This window comes from Phocoena sinus, chromosome 2 (assembly GCF_008692025.1).
Source record: "Phocoena sinus isolate mPhoSin1 chromosome 2, mPhoSin1.pri, whole genome shotgun sequence".
Lineage (NCBI taxonomy): Eukaryota > Metazoa > Chordata > Mammalia > Artiodactyla > Phocoenidae > Phocoena > Phocoena sinus.
Window position 1 is genome coordinate 66,209,180 of NC_045764.1, and position 21,830 is coordinate 66,231,009.

General features: G+C 40.4%; 1 protein-coding gene across 5 annotated transcripts in view; it reads right to left on the reverse strand.

The window, feature by feature from the left end:
* Window positions 1–5,487: 5,487 nt before the first annotated feature.
* The window catches only part of GLCE (glucuronic acid epimerase), a 133,368-nt gene continuing 117,025 nt past the window's right edge, over window positions 5,488–21,830 (reverse strand). For 4 of the 5 annotated variants that reach the window (XM_032624278.1, XM_032624280.1, XM_032624279.1 and 1 more), the window contains 3 exons: window positions 19,581–20,176; window positions 15,528–15,773; window positions 5,488–9,495 (listed from right to left, as the gene is read on the reverse strand). In XM_032624278.1, the coding sequence (XP_032480169.1) occupies window positions 8,471–9,495; window positions 15,528–15,773; window positions 19,581–20,163 (1,854 nt within the window). In that variant the 5' untranslated portion in view covers window positions 20,164–20,176 and the 3' untranslated portion in view covers window positions 5,488–8,470. Of the gene's footprint in view, window positions 9,496–11,162; window positions 11,441–15,527; window positions 15,774–19,580; window positions 20,177–21,830 lie in introns of all 5 variants that reach the window. The other variant, XR_004348666.1, reaches the window with a different exon arrangement.

Here is a 21,830-nt window from a genome sequence, read left to right on the forward strand (position 1 = left end):
CTGAATCCTTCCAGATGTTTCTTGTGCATTTACATACGTGTGTGTGCGCTTGCACACACAAACACACTCTACTTACATCTTACTCTGTAACATACAGAGCTTTTGAAAGTCCATTACGGAAGACGGTAAACAGGAGGGTGCCGGAGGGGCTGTGATGCTGGGTCATCCAAGATCTAATGTATACAGATGGTCCAGGGATGCAGAAGAAACGGGGCACATACCAAGGAGACTTGATCGCTGAAACAACCTCCTGTTTCCCGGCTCTTCTAATCATTTAGTGGAGCAAGTATCAATTTCAGCAGATCTCATAGAGTCTATAGAGAAAATGGGCTCATTTTCCCATCTGTGGGCCAGCACTGGGGCTGAGATCTGCATCCCTACTTGAGCCCCCTGGGGTGGAGTCAGGAGCTAGTGGGTCATGGCTATTGCTTGGGGATGATGGCTTGGAACATGGAATCTGGGGGCAGACATACCTGGCTTCCAGATCTTGGCTGTCAAATTACCGAATGACTTCTGGCGAGTCGTTTGACTTCTCCAAGTTTGTTTTTTCATCTGTGAAGTTCTTCCTCCCAAGACTGTCAAAAGAATTAGGAGTACATGTGGAGTCCTTTTGCCAGAGCCCGACTGTGGGCACACAGACACTCGAGCTGCCCATATTCCCACTACTACTTGGCTTTGATTTGGGTGGGGGAGGATACCCAAAGCCTACCAGAGGAAAAGCGCTCCCGGCTGTGGCTCAGGGCAGGCACGGCATCTTCTTACCTTTGCTGTCCTGGCAGCTAGCACGTGAAACGAACTGCATGACCTGGAGCAAGCTGCTTAAACAGTGTTTTGTTTTCTCATCTACCACCATAGTCAGGCTGAGTGGTAAATGAGTTTGAGCTTGGGAGGCACCTACAATGGTGCTTATTCCCTCTCCTTATTCCTAAACAAAGATCAAGAAACACCAATCCAGGGACTTCCCTGGTGGTCCAGTGGTAAAGAATCCACCTTGCAGCGCAAGGGATGCGGGTTCAATCCCTGGCTGGGGAACTGAGATCCCATATGCCGCAGGGCAACTAAGCCCGCGCGCCACAACTACTGAGCTCGAGCACCTCAACTAGAGCCCGCGTGCCACAAACTATAGAGCCCACGCACCCTGGAGCCTGCGCGCCACAACTGGGGAGAAGCCTGCGCTCTGCAATGAAGAGCCCGCGTGCCCCAACGAAAGGTCCCGCATGCTGCAACTAAGACCTGATGCAGCCAAAAATAAATAAAATAAAATAAAATAAATAAATCTTAAAAAACCACAAAACTTTCTATCATTCTACTTTAAAGAAAAGAAAAAGAAACACCAATCCAGAGCCATTGTGGGCTGTATTTTGCTGTACCATGATACTCAGAGCTCTGAATATTTACTGACAAGAAGCTGCCTGGGTGACACCTCCTGGTGGGTATTTCCAGATGGAGACAGTACCCTCTTCGTTGCTTGCAGGAGTTGAGGAGATACACTCTCCTCCTCCTGATTACCTTGCCACACCAATGATGGGATTTGGGAATCAGTTTGGGGCCTCCTACTCTGTATTCGATTGACTTGCAGAGATTTAATTTCACCGGTATTAAAAAAGGAAAGACAGAGTAACGGGCATTAAATTAAGCTCGTGTGCTTTTGCCAAGACCCCTCCACCCCCACCAGACCTCAGGGATTTACTTCCTTGTCTAGTGCCCAAAGAGATTACCACTCTACTAGATTATCTAAACTGAAATGGAACAGCCATTCTTATCTCGGGGATTTCACTAGGTGCTGATGAGCACAGAGCAAAATCCCAGGAAGGCACTGGCTCTTCCAGGTGCACTAGAGGCAATGTGTGTGGGGTTGCCTAATAATATCCTCCCTAAACCGTGTGTTTACCAGCAGTTTGTGGGCTGCTCTATTTCTGATCCTTTCCAGGACTTTTTTCTTCCTCTTTCGCTGTTCTCTTGGCTACTGCTCGATGGTTTGCTTTGCAGTCCTGTCATTTCACAAAATCCTACTTCTGGAAAAGGATTAGCAAAATTACACAGTGTTGCTCCTACTTAACATTCAGGAAATGCAGCATCCACACGCAAGTTACCAATCATACTTACCAGATGGTAACTGTATCTTTTCACCAGAAAGTGAGCTGCAAACATTGAAACTCATCACCAACACATTTAAATTCACATCCATTTTCAATTTGACATCCTTAATGAGTTGGTATAATGAAAATCAGTATTTTATCCCTATATTGTTAACTATTTGTAACAATAATGCTACAATAATGCAGACTTGATATTTTTTAAATTGTCATGAAACAAAATCTCACAACCTACAATTCTGATATACTGTGTATCTAAATATGTTTTTTCAATACTTCAGAGTTTTATATTCAGAATGGGCTAATGGAAATGGCACATGGCAGGAAGAATAAAAATCTTGCAGCTGATGATGGTGTCTATATACTTTTTTAGCACCACTGCTCAAGCTTAGTGGTTACCTTTTGATCAACTATTTCCCTAAAAAAACTTTAAGAGCAACTAGTTCTCTCTTATTGGACTTGTGTTAGGAGGCAACTGAAGCCCATGGGGGTGGAGTAAGTTTCTGATGTGATAACAGCAGAGCCAGAGAGCCTTGCCTCCCGAGTCCCCGGTCTAGATTTCAGTCCACCTAACACTCCCGAAAGAACTCTGAGTTTTGGCCTTAGCTGGTTGTCAATAAATTAAATGGCAACCCTGGCTAGTTTGGTTTCTGTGTACTTAATGAGTGAAGAATGGTTGCTAATGGGCTGAATTGTGTCCCACCCAAAATCCATGTTGAAGTCCTAACCACTAGGACCTCAGATTGTGACTGTATTTGGAGAGAAGACCTTTAAAGAGGTAATTAAGGTAAAATGAGGTTTCTGAATTAATGGGCCCTGATTCAATATGACTGGTTAGGACACAGACAACACACAGAGGGATGACCATGTGTGAGAACACAGCAAGAACGCAGCATCTGCATGCCAAGGAAAGAGGCCACAGAAGAAACCAACCCTGGTGACACCTTGATTTTGGACTTTTACCCTCCAGAATTGCGAGAAAATTAATTTCCACTATTTAAGCCACACAGTCTGTGGCTTTTTTTTTTTTATGGCAACCCTAGCAAATACAGTGGTCTAGACTGAAAGAAAATGTAGAACTCACATTATACTTTTCTTTATAATAGAGACACTATGTTATTGACTAGGGCTCATTTATCCTAAGGATACAGTGGAATCTCATGGAACCAGAGTGGAATGCCGATGGCCTCAGAAATGCATCGGAGGGACTTCTCTGGTGGCGCAGTGGTTAAGAATCCACCTGCCAATGCAGGGGACACGGGTTCGAGCCCTGGTCCTGGAAGATCCCACATGCCGCGGAGCAACTAAGCCTATGCGGCACAACTACCGAACCTGTGCTCTAGAGCCCACAAGCCACAACTACTGAGCCCACGTGCCACAACTACTGAAGTCTGTGCACCTAGAGCCCATGCTCTGCAACAACAGAGCCAGCACAATGAGAAGCCCGTGCACCGCAACAAAGACCCAATGCAGCCAAAAATAAATAAATAAATTTATTAAAAAAACAAAACAAAACAAATGCATTGGACCCAGGGCCTGGAGCATTGTCAAGATTCTGTGTTCAGGCTTCCCTGGTGGCCCAGTGGTTGAGAGTCCGCCTGCCGATGCAGGGGACGCGGGTTCGTGCCCCCATCCGGGAAGATGCCACATGCCGCGGAGCGGCTGGGCCCGTGAGCCATGGCTGCTGAGCCTGCGTGTCCGGAGCCTGTGCTCCGCAACGGGAGAGGCCACAGCAGTGAGAGGCCCACGTACCGCAAAAAAAAAAAAATTCTGTGTTCATCTCTGTTTTTCATTGTGTATCTGCTTCAGTTTTGTTTTGTTTTGTTTTTTAAATCCATCCCAATTTCCAATTCCTGGGGAAGAGACTGATTGGCCCAGCTTGAGTGAGGGACTCACCCCTGGTCTAAGAGTCATGTTAGAAATGACTGTTAGAGTGAGGCAGAGTCACATGGCACACCGTGGCCATCCCAGCCCTGTGGAGGGCTTCCCTGGTGGCACAGCGGTTAAGAATCCACCTGCCAATGCAGGGCACACTGGTTCGAGCCCTGGTCCGGGAAGATCCCACATGCCGCGGAGCAACTAAGCCCGTGCGCCACAACTACTGAGCCTGCGCTCTAGAGCCCACGAGCCACAACTACTGAAGCCCGCACGCCTAGAGCCCGTGTTCCACAACAAGAGAAGCCACTGCAACGAGAAGCCCATGCACTACAACGAAGAGTAGCCCCTGCTCGCCGCAACTAGAGAAAGCCCGCGTGCAGCAACAAAGACCCAACACAGTCAAAAATAAATAAAAATAAAATAAATTAAAAAATAAAAATAAAAAAGCCCTGTGGAGACAAAGGAGGCGTTCTCAGGAAAGGAGAGCTCACCAGACTATGGAATAAGTCCTGTGCAGCATGGAGGGTCTGTCTCCTCTCAAGGCCAATGGGGAGGCAAATATGTGATGCTCAGTGTGCTAAAGCAGAATGGCCGATGTATTAACAGTTTGGCTACAGAGAGCAAAATTAAGGCAAGAGCAGTGCAAGGCCTCATTCAGACCAAGGACTGCTTGCAATCTTGTGGCTGTTTCCCAACTGAGGATGAGAGAAAGAAGAGATGACGACAATGTTGATTAGCAGCCTGTCAACGTACGTGCACCCATCAGGTAGAAAAAGTTGATTGGTGATCAACTGGAATTCCATTATAGAAATGGTGCAGAATGTTTATAATCTAAAAAATAATGTGCAATGAAACATAACAGGAAGCCAGACTAGTCTCTGGTTTCATACATATTAGGGAGCCTAAATCATTACTTTCTGAGAGGAAGGGGGCGGGGGGAGATTAAATAATGCTTTTTGTTCTGGAGAACAGCTTATGTATGGGAAAAACAGCAAGAACAAACTTTCAAATAAATCGGAATCAGACAAAAGTGGTTACCAGCCTGAATTAGCATGGGAAAAAACAGCAAGAACAAACTTTCAAATAAATCGGAATCAGACAGAAGTGGTTACCAGCCTGAATTAGCACGGGAAAATTAGCATCCTCACAACTGTCACAGCACCTTGCTTTTGCTCATGTTGCCCCTTCTTCTTCTTCCACCTGGTACCCAGGCCTGAAGCCCCTGCTTAGGCTATCTCCCCTGTAACACCTACCCTGACTGACCACACAATTTGGCATTTTATTTTTCTGAAACTGTGTTGTGGACATTGTGTTCCCCCTGTAGACTAAACCTCCTTAGGATGAAGGCCTATACGATATTCCCCACTTTGTCTTAAAGGGCCTGACACACCTTTAATGAATATTTGTTGCCTGACTAGTTGTCACCAGCTGAACAGAAAATGGTCAGAAATATGCTTGCTGGGCTCAAGTAATCTTAGAATCATCAGAGAAGAAAGAGAAACATCCAGGTATGTTCCTTTTAAGATAAAAACTTTATTTTACAATTATATAAAGCTGCTTTACATTAAGCACAAACAATCCATTTACTTTGTATAGAAACAAAATACCTTTTCATCTGCAAAAAATCAAGTTTTGCTGTATATAAAACTAACACGTGCACATTGTGCTTGAACCGCAAAGTCTGTACAGCTTTACAAAGGACGACCCTGCAGAAGGGCATCCAGTAAACACTTTATTGCATATTTAACACATGGTCTATAACCCACATGTACAATGGAGGAGAAGCAAGAAAAACAATTAAAAGGAGGATGAAAATAGCAGCTTTCAGTGAAAGTGTGCACACCGACAAAGAAAAAAGGTCTGCCACATCTGTAGAGTTGTGCTTGTGTGTCATTTTTGTATTTCCTCACATACACTGGATGGTTTTTGGAATGAAGCCTTTATGTACAATAACTCTGAAAGGGTCAAACCTGACCTTCATCTGGAAACTTTTGGCTGGTTTTAGAACTGAAGTGGCAATAGGTTTAATTTAATATCAAAGCTAACTCGAGGTAAGTGTAAACAACTAATATCCATATTCTTGGAGCAAAGAAAAATTCAAAGAAATAAAACAAAACTTTAAAATACCTTCCCCATTCTCGCAAAGCTCAGACTAAATAAACATGTTGCATGATTTAAAATCCTAGAAAACTCCACAGGTGCTTAGGAAGAAAAATGTGATGGATGGTCTTGGGCAGCGTTTCTCCACATATATCCCCCGGTTCACTTGCATCAGAATTACCTGAACACTTTTTAAAAATGCAGATTATCATGCTTCACAGGCAGATTTCCTGAATATCTGGAATCTGTATTTCAGCAAGCTCCCAGGTGATGCTGAGGCATTAGTTGGAGATGCACTGGTTTGTACGGACAGTGCTGCTACAGGGTCAGCTCACCCTCTTCGAAAATTCTGGGATCACAGGAAGAATCGAGTTGCTGTTGCAACGTGGAAGGCAGTGTGAAACCAACAGCAATGAAACAGCAATGCCATTTCTAGATCAAAATGTCTTTCTTTTTTCAGTGGAAAAAGACAGCCACATTGTTAAGGCACTGATATTTGTCACAGAAGCAGTACCATACTGTTTTCATTGATTCCCTCAATCTGAAGTACCAGTATGCAAACACAAGGCAGAAGTCTGGACTGCTCTAAATAATAACACATACGATGGAGTAAAAACGATTTCCAGATTGGAGAAGGTTTATTTTTGAGCCCTGAAATTAAAAAAAGAAGGAGTCCAGATATTCTTGTTGAGACATCTAATGTATAAGAACTACAAAGGTCAACATCTAGGGGGAAACCTAGTAACCCACAACTGTTCTGTTGTGGGCAAAATCGACTTGTGGTCACATAAATTGGGAGTTTAAACTTACTTTTCCATGGCCAGTTTAATATTGTCTTCAGTTGTAGATCTTCGTTCCTGCCCCCCCTTGCCACTGAAACATATATTTTGTACATAGGTATGTATGTATTGTCTGGTTTCTAAGTGGTGTTGGTAGGCTGAGTTCAATCAAGATGTAGTGTGCAGGCAGGTGCCCACCTGGCTCTTGATGTGCATTTCATACAGGTCACACACACACTGCACGGTGTGTGTCAGACTCAGTCCCCTGAAAATATGGGGTCTCATATTTCCATTCTGTATAAGTTATTGTATTGATTTAGTGTATTGTCATACACTAAAACAAAGACAGCAAAGTCAGCCTCCCTCAGTTCTGACCTACTGCCTGAAGTCTTATAGCAGACACTACCCAGGGTATGAGGGCTATGATACCTATTTATGTGAGGTATAAAACCAAAATAAAGGTCTGATTATACACGTACAGCTAATGCAGTAGCATCACTTTTACCCAATAGCTGAAATAATTTAAACTTAAAATTGCAAAGGAAAAACACTGATGCACAAGAGGCAATAGTTTGGAAAGTTGTCGACCAAGAAGGAGCTAAGTAGAAAAAAAAACTGCTATAAACCTTATAATATCTGACCTAGTAGTTTTCTTTAAAGGGGAAAAAAAAGTCTTAAAAAGACAGTGGTATGGTAGTGGACTTATCAAAATTACTACCTCCTCCCCAAATTTAGGTTTATAATAAAAATTCCCAGATGCCCCCCCAACATAAAAAAAACTCTCTAGCATAGTCTGAAATGAAATACAAAATTCTAGATAGTGACAAAAAGAAACCACCACAATGGGGGTAAAGGAGGGATAGAATGATTATCAAACCTTTACTGATTGTAGATCAAGTTTCATAAAACAGATAACATTTCTGTAATTTCTTGTGCAGTCAACAAGTTTCATCTTAGTTGTGCTTACATTATATAACTGTGAAGCCTGAACACTGGTTGTGTTTTTAATTTACACGTTTCAAGAAAACCATAAATTCAAAATATTCTCCATATATAACAAATTGAACAAATGCAACAAATGCTCATTCACTCCCAAGAAATTAATATATAGAAAAGAAACATCATTTTTAAAGTTGCACACAGTCCACTATTCAGGCTACAAGTACATATTTACTGTATCACAGCACATTATTTTTTTAAAGTCTGCTTTCAACATAAACATAAATAACCACATTTTAAAAGAGCCCCATACTAAGTTTGCAGGCAAGTGCTGGACAGTTGGCCAGTAAGAGCTACTTACCATTGTCTTTCCCAAACCGAGAGGACTGGACTATCTGTGGAACTATCTGTATAGGGTGATAAGCAAGGCCAAGTTAAACATTTTCATTCACCCGTTGACTAAACACTTTTCTGCTCTAAATGCCACCTACATTTCTAAACACCCAACTCATGGAATGCAATTATCTCAGAAGACTGGTTTTAAGGATCATTTATCACTTTGATGTAATCCACAAAAACCTAGTATACAACCTTTTAAAATGTGCCTATGCTCTGCCGACAGACAGCCTGTAGTTTCTGTGTACAGCAGAGGCTGAAATATGATTTTGGTTCTGAGCTCTAGTTGTGCTTTGCCCTGCTGCCTTTAAGGTAGCTTTTCCACCTCTTGACAAATTCTTTGAAGACTGGGGACTCATCAATGGTGCTGAGTAGCTGCAGTTGATTGATGTGGGTGGTGTGATAGTCCCAGCGGGCCAGGTTGGGGGCAATGCCAAGCATGAAGTGCCGGAGGTCATAGATGGTTCCTGAGCCAGTGTCGTACAAGGGGAGCATGGCTTTAAGGGATTCCATGCCACGCTCATACAAGGACCTCGCTTCTTTCCCGAGTTTTTCCCCTGCAGTTTCTTTTAAGTCATACAGCCCAATTAAAGAATACATAAAGCCATTTAAAACAAAAGAGCTAGGTGTGGTTGGATATTCTTCATACCAGTCATGTTTATTCATAAACACAGCTTTAACTCCATGCTGCTCTGATAGAAATTTGTAAGGGGCTGTTGCCCTTAAAGCTGAATTGAGGAATATACGGTCTTTTGTTAAGAGATAGGCCCTGACTAATGTAGAAATGCCTTGCCCTTGGGCCATGGCAGAGTACCACCCTGGCTCTAAAGACTTGAACCCTTCCCCTAACTTACGGGTCACCATAATTGGCCAGCCACCTTTCTCATCCTGGTTCCTCACCAACCAATCACTGGCAGCAAAGAATGCGGCCATGTGGGCTGTGGTAGAGATGGTAATGTTGTCGAGGAAGCCTTTCCCTTTTGCAATCAGCCTAACTACTTTCTTGGGCATTATTCTGGTTGGCTTGACAGCTTTTGTGTTGGAAAGACCCACTCCTTTCCGGAGGTCAGTGACCAGGTCCCTGGTAACCGTGCTCCATGAAGTTCTGGGCCCAATGCCATAGTATATGTCTCTTTCTTTAAAAGCAATTAGCTGGGTATTTGAGACATAATGTACAGTGAAGAGCTGATTCTTTTCTGTGGTCTCCAGAACCACAGACACACTTCCGTTTGTTAAGAACTTGAGGTCAAATGAAATAATAAAATCTTTTGTGTTCCCCAGTTGCAAGGATACACCATCACTGGTTTCTGTAGGGGGAAAATATACCAAAAAAGACTGGTTAGAATAGAAGCTCTTTGTATTTAAAAGTTACTTGCAATTCATCCTTGACAATCCCTGACCATAAAAAATTAATACTTCAATATTTTATATGTCAGATTTAAAAAAATATTTTAATTTTTGCTAAGTTAACCATAAACAGATGACACTTGTTGAGTCCGTGATGGCTTGTGAGCACCAGGGCAAAGCTCTTACCTTCTGGCCTGTCTAGTTTACATTAGAGGGGTTAATGGCCTTAGCAGATAGCTAAGGTACTGTGGTCAAACTGCCTTTTCTAGATCAAATACTGGCTGGCCAATAATCAATGACTGTCTAGTATACCCATTCTACAAAAAGAAAAAGTATACCAAAAGCTGGCTCAGCACATAATATTACAAGAAAGAGCCTAGAAGAAAAGAATGGTTAGACATGAATTAAAAAAACAAAATTTTTTTTTTTTTTGGCTGTGCTGTGCAGCTTGTGCGATCTTAGCTCACCAACCAGGAATAGAATCTGGGCCACCCGCTGTGGAAGCATGGAGTCCTAACCACTGGACCACCAGGGAATTCCCTAAAAAATTTTTATTTACTTAATATTTAGTAAGTATTTACTATGTTCTAAGTGCTTTACACATATTAACTCATTTAGTCAGTATAACACTTAAGAGTAGTGCTATTATTACTCTTACTTTATGAATGATGAACACAGACACGGAAGTTAAGTAACTTGCCTAAGGTACAAAGAGTTGAACACAGGTTGTCTAGTCTGGCTGTAGAATACATGCTCTGAATCACCAATCGATGTTGAAAATGATAGGTTTGTTTTCAGATATTCATTGGACTTGTGAATAAATTCTGGAAATTAAGCAATCGACTCATGTAGTCAACAAAAAGTGAGGAATACTGGGGGAGGCTCTGGAGTTAAAACAAACAAACTTTGTGTGGATTCTCACTTCACCACTTACTAGCTTTGAGATGGTCAACAAGGTACACCTATTTGAGGGCTTCCCTGGTGGCGCAGTGGTTGAGAGTCTGCCTGCCGATGCAGGGGACACGGGTTCGTACCCCGGTCCGGGAAGGTCCCACATGCCGCGGAGCGGCTGGGCCCGTGAGCCATGGCCGCTGAGCCTGCGCGTCCGGAGCCTGTGCTCCGCAACGGGAGAGGCCACAACAGTGAGAGGCCCGCGTACCGCAAAAAAAAAAAAAGATACACCTATTTGAGCCTCAGTTTCTTCACGTGTTAAGTAGAAATAATACTACTTTGTAAGGTAACTGTGAGGATTAAAAAAAAGGATAGTGGCTTGGAACATAGTATAAAATGATGATAATGATGATTTTGAAGCCAATGGTTTCAGAGGCTGATAAAATAGCAGAGCTGTTTTATTTGGCAAATCGTCAAATAGGAAATTTCTCTTGCATGTCTACAGTACGATGATGCCTGACTCTCAGAAAGTTGACTTCTACCAAGAAAAGAAACTGAGCATATTAAAACCAAACAGTAGCAGCAGCAGGAAGAAGAGGAAGAGGAAGAAGAAGAAAAAGAGGAAGAAAAACAACAAAAATATATATAGTACAAATTTTATAACATTAAAGGTAAATGTGAATATCTTGGTCTATATAGAGCTTAAATCTTTTTAAAATTTAATTAATTAATTAACTTTGGCTGTGTTGCCTTCGTTGCTGCACGTGGGCTTTCTCTAGTTGCGGTGCGTGGGCTTTTTTTTTCACTGCAGTGGCTTCTCTTGTTGTGGAGCACGGACTCTAGGCATGTGGGCTTCAGTAATTGCGGCACGTGTGCTCAGTAGTTGTGGCGCATGGGCTTAGTTGCTCAGTGGTATGTGGGATCTTCCCGGAACAGGGCTCGAACCTGTGTCCCCTGCATTGGCAGGCGGATTCTTAACCACTGCACCACCAGGGAAGTCCCCAGAGCTTAAATCTTAAAAACACATTCACATGTATTATCTCATTTGATCCTTACAATAATCTTCTGACGTTGGTAGAGCAGGAATTACTGCTTCCATTTTAGAGATGAAGATATGGAGGCTTTGCAAGGGTAAAAGGTTTGCCCAAAGCCAAATGCTAACTAGTGGTAGAGCAGGGACTAGAAACCAGGGTTCCTGGGTCTAAGTTCAAAGATTGTGAAAAAGAAATGATATTGGAAATACCATCCTCATGAGAAAAACCAGTGAAAGAATTATTTCTCTTAAACATAGCTATAGAATCAGATCTACTTTAAGGCATCCTTGAGGAAATCTTGGGTGCTCCTTATTGGAGCAATGATTGGGAATGCGAACTGATGATAGTGTATACAGTGTGATTAGCTTGGACAGTATTATCACCATGTTGAGCTGATCATTTAACTCTTCCAACACTGGACTCTACCAGTGTGGATATAATTGACCCAAGGCTCTTAATTCCTTCATTTGATGGAATAAACAATTATGGAAGTTGTACTGAGAATGAGAACATCTTGCTAGACGTGTGATGCTTTGACTTTTTAAAAAGTGATGTCAGAAGTATATTTCTAACACAGTAAAAATCCATTTATCTGGAGAAATGTCAACATGCAACCTCTCTCTTAGCTGGCATTTTCCTGTATCGATAGTAAATGGAATCTGATGCTCAGTACAACATACTTGATGTTTCAGGATGTTTCGCAGGATTCTGAATTGACTTATTAATTACTCAAGATTAAATTAAATTATACTCAGCAGAGGCTATCTTGAGTGCTACTTATTTTTTTATTCTTATGGTAATGCCTCATTAATCAGACAACACTGTTAACTATGGCATCCATTCTCACCACCATCTTCAGAAGTCCAAATGGGAGAAAGTTGAAGAATTATATTTTCTTCTCAGAATTCCATTCTAATTGTCACTTTATGTATACAAATCTAATGAAATGATATAGTTCGATCAATCATCTTATGTTTCAATATAACAGATTACTGTAGTTCAAAGAACTCAGTAATGAATGATGTCATTTAACACCACCAGAGGGGGTTATTGAGCCACAGAGGAGAAGTGACAAAGAAGTCACAATCCCCAATTTAAATAAATCCACAATCATATGAGACAAGTCTTTTAATTCCTATCTTACAGATGTACAGAGAGGTTAAATATCCTGTCTACGTCACTCAGAAGGGTCTGAATGGTAGCAACTGGGACATGACTGTGGTTATGGCAACCACTTTGGAAATATACCAGGCAAGATTTTGAGCTCTACTGGAGAGTCCTAAGCTATCTGGAGACCTGTGCTTTAAATCTACTAATAGACAGGGGTAAGACAGGAATAAAGACACAGACCTACTAGAGAAGGGACTTGAGGATATAGGGAGGGGGAAGGGTAAGCTGTGACAAAGTGAGAGAGTGGCATGGACATATATACACTACCAAACGTAAAATAGATAGCTAGTGGGAAGCAGCCGCACAGCACAGGGAGATCAGCTCCGTGCTTTGTGACCACCTAGAGGGGTGGGATAGGGAGGGTGGGAGGGAGGGAGACGCAAGAGGGAAGAGATATGGGAACATATGTATATGTATAACTGATTCACTTTGTTATAAAGCAGAAACTAACACATCATTGTAAAGCAATTATACTCCAATAAAGCTGTAAAAAAAAAAATCTACTAATAGAAAGTTTCGAGCTTCCTGTCGCTTGAAATCCATGACTCCTCTCTCTGACCGGTTATTCCCAGGAGTCACTGTAAGTGTCTATTTTTGGCATATGTGGTACATATAAATGTACTTCAGGCAACAAAGGGTGATAAACATTTAAGAATAGTCTTTAAATCAATGTTTTCACACATAACATGAACTGTTATTAATCAACAGGTTTACTATGTGGAGTGAGAAGAGGCCTTAATCAGAACCTCAAGGAACAGAGAGACAAGGGTCAGGCAGAAGAGAAGTTCCTAAGAAGCCTCAGAAGGAATGGCTACACAGAGAGGAGAAAGTGAGGTCATGGAAATGAAGTGAAGAGAGTGCTTGGGAAAGGGAAAGCTAATTTAATAAAGCAGGACAGGTATAAAGTTTTAATTCATTCAATTTTAAAATTAGGTAGAAGGAAAAAAAAACATTCTTCAACAAACAAAACAATAAAAAATATGCTGCAGACCCATGTTATGGTTTTTCCCTCTAGATAATCTTATTTCCTTTCAGGGAAAAAAATTCAAGGCCAAAAAGGAAAAAGACCAACAGCATGTAGCCTCTGGTCTTCCAGAGCCTTACTTCACTTAGGCCTACGCTTTTATGCACAAGTTCCAATTTCTTCTCATCAATGATTCTCTGAATTTATCTCCCAAGAAGACTACATCATCTAAAAAGCCTCATTTCCCATTCCTACGTTTCAATAAACGTCTCATCTTTTTGATTTCTTCTCCTGCTCTGAGCAACAACTCCAACTAACTCTCCCTCATATACTTGTATCAAACGCAACTCCAGACACATCCAAGATATCAAAACAAGCACCACATTCTGAGGTAGCACACTCCTACCAACAGAGAGTCCAATTGTGAGTAGCTAGTGTGCCACTGGCAGAATATCTGTCACAGACAGTTCTCTCCTCCATATGCTTAAACCCACCTTGGGAAGTAGTTTCATCTCTGGTTGCTGGCTGCAGAATGAAGGGCTAAAGTGAAGGCCCTTCACTCAGTATGAGGAGACCTATCGTTTGTATTAACCAGGGTACCCAAAAGTGCACAATGAAATCTATTGCTCTGAATAGGGCAGAGTTCAAGAGATGGTTCTAGAAAACCTCCCAGCACTTAAGGAGATCGAGATGAGGGCTGCTGCTTTCCACCCTAATCCAGACTACATTATTAATCAGTGTAAAAATAAGCCCTCTAGATGCAACCAAAATCAAATGTCCTTTTTAATCTAGTAATTTCCTGCTATAAATCATAAGCTAAATATTCTTAAACATCTCCATGTACTTTCTCACCCAGCCAAGCCTGTTGCTTTACAATAAGCAAAGATGCTCTATGTACTGGAATATCACAGAATGCCATAGGATAAAAGAAGTTTTAGTCACAGAATAAAAAGTAAAGGTCACCACCCATTATTCGCATTGCATTAAGCACTCATAAATCCATTACTTAAGGCCATCTAGAATGAGTAGATTTGTACTGCTGTTTTCAAGGTCTGTGAATTACACAGTCATCAGTAAAGGACAAGGACAGAATACAGAAAAGGTCTTATAACCTTTTCTCTCTTTTTATTTACCAACTGGCAAGGTTGGTGGGAGGGAGGATGAGCTCTGTTCTTGACAACATTCCCCCCCACCCCACAGAAAATTAAGCCTGAGGTGCTAACTAAAATTATTCCATTGTCTTTTTAAGTAATGAACTCATTAATTCTCATAGATATTGATTAGTGGAGAGAAATACATTACATCCCAATTAATGGGACCGTCTTAGAAAAAGGGGAAATGTTGCATAAAGTTAATTTGATTTTATAAAAGATTTTATTAATGAAATGGCTTTATATGAAGTTTGAAACAATCTATCTAGTACATTACCAAAAGTCAATATAGAAAGCAGGCCTGGTTGGTAATGCTATATTACTTTGAAAAAATAAAAAGCTACTGGTAAAAAATAGGCAAAGGAAAGGATGGCTCTTGCTATAAAGAAAAATTTCTGCCTTAATGCAAAATAGTTAAAAAATTAAAGGATGAGTACTGTGCTGAGACATTAAAATAAACTGAGAAACTTTATTCCTGTGGGATCTGGTTCCCTGGAAGGAGAAAGACATCATGCAGTAACCTGGTTCTTGTGGCTTGGCTCTTCATGCAGTAAATATTCCTTATACAACCTTAAATGTTTTAGCTGATCCTTTAGATTCCACTTGGGTGACACTATTTGTTTCTTCATATATGTAATATCAAGCACCTGCTAATGTGTTTTTTAAAAACCATAAAAACAATTTTAAGAGAGTATCAGGTGCCATAAATCAACATAAAATTAGCAAACACATATAAAAACACATCACTGAAACAAAACAAAACAAAACAAAACATCACTTACCCGGAGCAGCGAACTGTTTAACATTGGTGCATCTAGACTTATCAGCCACACTAGCCATAAAGCAGCCCTTTGGCACGGTCCAGTCATTGGGCTTGCTATTTTTGTCCCTGTCTTCTGCTGTTTCATATACCTCTATGTGAGGGGGTTTCTCAGTTAGATTCTTGCTGTAATGACTTAGCCCATACTGTGCAATCTGGATTGGGTAGAAATAGCCTTGAGGTCCCCATTGTGTAGATAGAGGTACACCTATAAAACAGAGAAACAAAATAAATATCTCCAGACATTCATAATCCTATTCTGAATACCACTCTTCACTGTTTTACTTCTGGGGGAGTTACAGGGTTATCAGCAACTTTTAAGCTTCCTTATTACACTGTTTTCATAATTACTAAAAACAAGTACCAAATTAACCAGAAATGAAAAACAGAACTAAATGCTCATTCACTCTCATTCATTATTTGTAGACAGATAGCAATGCAATGTTGTGGATCATCTTTTTAAGGACTGATTTTTAATGTGTGCTACTTTTGCTCATAGCTACAGATGTCATATTTCATAATTCTGTTTCATACATTCAAGTTTTACACAATTTAAATACATATAGTTAATGTTACCAGCTTTATTCTAGAATATTAAACCTGAAATTTTCTTAACATCTGTACTTAACAGTCAAGTTAATTACATACTAATCTTTCCCTCCGGTGTCAAGATGTGGTCTAGTAACTTTATCATCTGACGGTTAAAAGTATTTGTTTAAGAAGCCAGCTATGGGGGGCTTCCCTGGTGGCGTAGTGGTTGAGAGTCTGCCGCCAATGCAGGGGACACGGGTTCGAGCCCTGGTCTGGGAGGATCCCACATGCCGTGGAGCAACTGGGCCCGTGAGCCACAACTACTGAGCCTGCACGTCTGGAGCCTGTGCTCCGCAACAAGAGAGCCTGCGATAGTGAGAGGCCTGTGCACCGCAACGAAGAGTGGCCCCTGCTCGCTGCAACTGGAGAAAGCCCTCGCACAGAAACAAAGACCCAACACAGCCAAAAATAAATAAATAAATAAATAAATATATATATATATATATATATATATATTAAAAAAGCCAGCTATGACTAGGCAACTTAAAGTATAAACACAGTTTGCAATTCTTTTTCATATCCTTCACATCAAAATGTAATTCTTGAGAACAAAGAGTGCTTTTTTTAAAGAATGAATTAAAGTTGTATATTTAACCATAGATTCTTGATAAATTCATTAATGGATTACCTCTTGCAAAGTTCTAAGCAAAATTTTTAAATGTTTGGCATTAGTGTTTATTTTAGTAATTTTCTACATGGGAAATACAATAATACCACACTGTACAGAATACTGTATTATTGCATCATGGTGTATGTGTTGAGAGATAAACTCCTATTTGTAGTCTTAAAATAAACAAGCAACAGATGGGCATGGCAGAAACTGGGAACCTACAAAACTATATGTGTTTTGATGTAGTTTCAAAACAGTTTAAGGAATTAGAGACCATACAGGCTAAAAAACCTGGCTACAGATAAGCTTTTTAACTTCAATATTCTTTCTCCAAGGGTAGATTTTTTTTTTTCAAAATTCAAACAGAATTATTTTCACTTAATAAAAGCAAGGTTTATACTATCTCATTTGATGGGTAATAACTACAATAATGTGCAATTGGCCTAAGAAGTGATAGACTGATCAATGGAACAGAATAGTAGGCCAGAAACATACTCTAGTAAAGATTTAGAAACATACTCTAGTTTCGAAATATTTTAGTATAATGATAAAGATTGAATCATTGATCAGCAGGGAAAAGAGGAGATTATTCAATAAACGTTAAGGGAAAAAAAATCTAAAATTAGGCCCTGACCTTGTACCATTTGTCAAAATATAAATCCGTTTAGCTTGAATAAAAAGTTAAATGTAAAAAACCCCCCCATAAAACTATTACAGAAAATACAGATGAACAGCTGATTGTGGCATGTCAAATGATTTTCTAAGCATAAAAGGAAGAATTTAAAAAAAAAAACCCTAAGTTTAGTAAATAGAACTAAACATTTCTAAAACTAACAAATCATAAATAAAATGAAAAGACAGCCAAGTGAAAGAAAATATCTTTAACAAATGCAACAAGGTGCTACCACCCTTGCTATATATATAAAAGGTCTCACAAATATATTTTTCTAAAAAACAACATTAATCACATTGAAAAAGGGGGAAAGAACATCAAGCCCATTCTATAATGGTTAAAAGCATATGAAAAAGATATCTGACCTCACTAATTGCTACAGAAAGCAAATTATGAGATCCCTTTGTAAACAACAGATTAAAAAATGAACTTTCATGATGGCAGGAATTGGGTGACAGGAGCACCCTTATACTCTGCTATTGGAAGCATGAATAGGGTCAACCGTCTTGGAAAGTAGTTTGGTAAAATAGATTAACTGATACTATTTGACATGGTAATTTATTTCCTAGGGAACTACTCTGAGAATACAATTAAAACAGCAAATGATTAACTATGAATATCTATACCATTATGTATAATGGCAAAAAAGTGGAAATGACCTAAATGTCCAACTAAAGAGAAAGGTTCCATACATTATGGCATGTCCTTATTACGAATATTAGTGATTAAAATATTCAACAAGAGGAAATAATCATAACATGTTGAACTAAAAAAGAATACAAAATTGACTATACAGCATGATTCTAATTTGTTTAAAAATGTATATCTACAAAAACAACAAAAAGATTGGAAAAGACATCAAAACATTAACAGTGGTTATGGTTGCTTTTTACTTTTTCTTTAGCATCTAAGCACCTATTAAGCTTATACACTTTTAAAAATTACTGGATAAAAAAAAAGGTTTGGCGATGGATATCTTTCAAGCCTCTAAAAAACTACTACCCTCCTGAACACTGCACAATAAATATCATTATAACTATGTTAAAACATATACCTAGGTATAAAGACCTTCTGAGAATATATAAAAATGGTAATAATTATCTTGAATGGTAAGAATATAAGTGAATTTACCCCCTTCCTTCTTCTAAACATTCAGTAAAGATATTACAAAAATTAAAATATTAAGATATTAAAATCACTTTCTATTTTTTATTATTTTTTTATTTTTTGTGGGACTCTCACTGTTGTGGCCTCTCCCTTTGCGGAGCACAGGCACCGGATGTGCAGGCTCAGTGGCCATGGCTCACGGGCCCAGCTGCTCCGCGGCATGTGGGACCTTCCTGGACCGGGGTATGAACCCGTGTCCCCTGCATCGGCAGGCGGACTCTCAACCACTGCGCCACCAGGGAAGCCCTAAAATCACTTTCTATAACAAAATGAGAAAAACGAAATAAAACCCAAACTAAGCAATCTTAAAGCACACTAAGTTCTTTCCTCTGATTAAATGATATACTTTAAAGTCAAATTCAATATGGCTTTCTGATCAATCCTAGGTTTGAAATACAAATTCCAAAATGTATTAATTATACCCATAAGGAACCCCCAGGTTTTAAAGCCAATGAAAGACATTATGTAATAGACTATAGGAGTTCATGAAGTTCAAAGAAAATATTATGTATTATCTTGTTCTGAGAACTGTAAACCTCCATCTAGGGATGATACCTGGCTAATCTGGTAGTAAGACTTGGTACCTTGATGGGTCCACTGGATGGTCTGTCTCCCTTTCCCATCTCCTCTCATAGGATATGATAATAACCTATTATGATAGGTTATTAGGATAATAACTGTATATTTTAATGCAAAATTTCTGGAGATGCTGTGCCTTGACTTTACCGATGATAATTTTAGTTTCTGGGGTAGGTTAATGGCACAATCCTATTTAATCAGGTATGATCTTATTGTAGCCCTTAAATCACACCATCTAGAAAGTTCAGGTTTAACCTGTTCCTCCCTGCTAAGTCAGAGTGATGAAAGGTCTCTTGATAGTAAGCTATGTAAGTACTTGCTATATAATTAACACAGTCTCTTATTCCTCAACACAATCAGGACAGAAAAATGCAGTGGAGTAGATGGATACCAACCTTCAACCCCACTTATGCACTTGACTCTGTCTCGGACTTCCACATTGTAGCCTTCAAAGGACATAAATACACCATCAGGGTGATAAGGGGCTCTCTGTGCATAGACTTTGGAATAGCTATGAGAGAATTCAAACCGATCATAGCCATCGTACTGAACCACCTTTCCGTAAACGTCAAAATATTTCTCTACCCAGGTAAATGGAAGAAAGACTTCATTCCCCTCTCGTCTCCCTTTAATTGTGTGTTCATCATTTATGAGACAGTCAATTTCTTCATATTTGAGCCCTAACACCTTGCTTCCCCCATTGCTATTGAAGCCTCCAACAACAGGGGGCGCTTTCTGCTGTTCCTGAGGGAATGCCTCCTCAGAGTGCTTGGCCATGTGGTTCACATAGTTGTTGCTCTCAGATGCTGCTGCTCTTTTTTCTAACGCATCCACTCGGAAGCCACTACTCGAGTGCCGTGGAAACTGGATCGCTTTGTCGCTGGAACACTTATTCCACAAAAGTACTGTGACCAAAGTGAAGAGTGCGCAGATGACAATCAAAGTCTTATAGTTGACCCGAGCTGCCAAGCAACGCATATTCAGACCATACCTATGGAGGCAAGAAGAAAAATTCACACAAAGATGTACTTACTGACATTTCATAGGATAAGATTTACTTTTAAGATACTGAACCACCAAATTAGGGCAATTTTATTAACTGCATGTAATCTGATCAGATTTAAAATTACTAACTTAAACTTTTCAGCAGAGACAAAGAAAAGGCAAGAGTTGCTTCCCCCCTCTTAAAATGCTCAGTTAGCATGATCCTCTAAAGCAAAGATTCCCAATCTTTCTCTGTTTGTGGCTCCCTTGGATTCTTAATCATTCTTTCATGAAGCCCCTAGGTCAAAAAAAAAAACCTGTTGGGCTTCCCTAGTGGCACAGTGGTTGAGAGTCCGCCTGCCGATGCGGGGGACTCTGCCCCGGTCCAGGAAGATACCACATGCCGCGGAGTGGCTGGGCCCGTGGGCCATGGCCGCTGAGCCTGCGCGTCCGGAGCCTGTGCTCTGCAACGGGTGAGGCCGCAACAGTGACAGGCCCAGGTACCGCAAACAAACAAACAAACAAACAAAAAATACCCTATTACTTCCATTTGTGAAGTAGTTGGGCTCAAACAACTTAATACATATTTTTGTCCTAACAACTGAGTAGCTGTTTGAAAAAAATATAACAGGTCATGTCAAGGTAGACACTGACATCCATGTTGCCAAATCCAACAATGAATTTTTAGTGCTCACCCTATGTTGCTTCTCAGCAGCATGAAATAGTAAACGACTCTTTCCTTCCTGAAACACTTTCTTCCCAGGACTCCCCGGGGCACCATGCGTTCTTGGTTCTCCTTGTACCCCAGCTGGATGCTCCTCCTAGTCATCTCTGATCATTCCTTCTCATCTCTCTGAACCTGAATGTTGAAATGCCTTAGGGCCCCAGTCCTCAGACCTCTTCTTTATCTCTATTCACTCCCAGGTGATCTCACCCAATCTCATGGCTTTAAATACAATTTATATGTTGACTTTTCCCAAAATTCTATCTCCAGGCCAGACCTTTCTTCAGAACTGCAGGCACCTATACCTATGTGCCAATCCAAGTATCAATAACTGACATCTTTATTTGAAGGTGAAATGGACTTCTAAAACATAACATTCAAAATTTAATCCCTAATCTTTCCCTTCAATCTGCTCCTCCTTTACTGCTCAGACCAGAAATACTGACTCCTTTCTTGTTCACCCCATATCCAACCAGTCAGGAAATCCTGCTGTCCCTACCTTCAAATTATACCCAGAATCTAATCACTTTTCACCAACTACACAAGTTACCAACACATCAGAGCCACTGCCATATTTCGCTTGGAATACTACAGTGATGTCTAACCTGCTCTCCCTGCTTTTACCCTTGCTCTACTATTCTACCCCAAAGTCTGCTCTCAACATAGCAGTCAGAATGATGCTTTTAAATATAAGCCAGATCCTGTCTTTCCAGTCATGATGGGAGAAGAATTTGATGCTGTTGCCCCTACTGACCATGTGGTATACCAACCAGTTGTGATTGTACTGTAGGTAGTCCTGGAATGCCTGTTGCTGGGGTCACTGGGAAACATGGAAAATTATGGGTTAGTTACATGTGCAACATATGGAATATCTCTGCCCACTGAGAGTAAAGAGAGTAGGCTTACTGCTGTTTGCTACAGTAGCTCTGTAATTTAT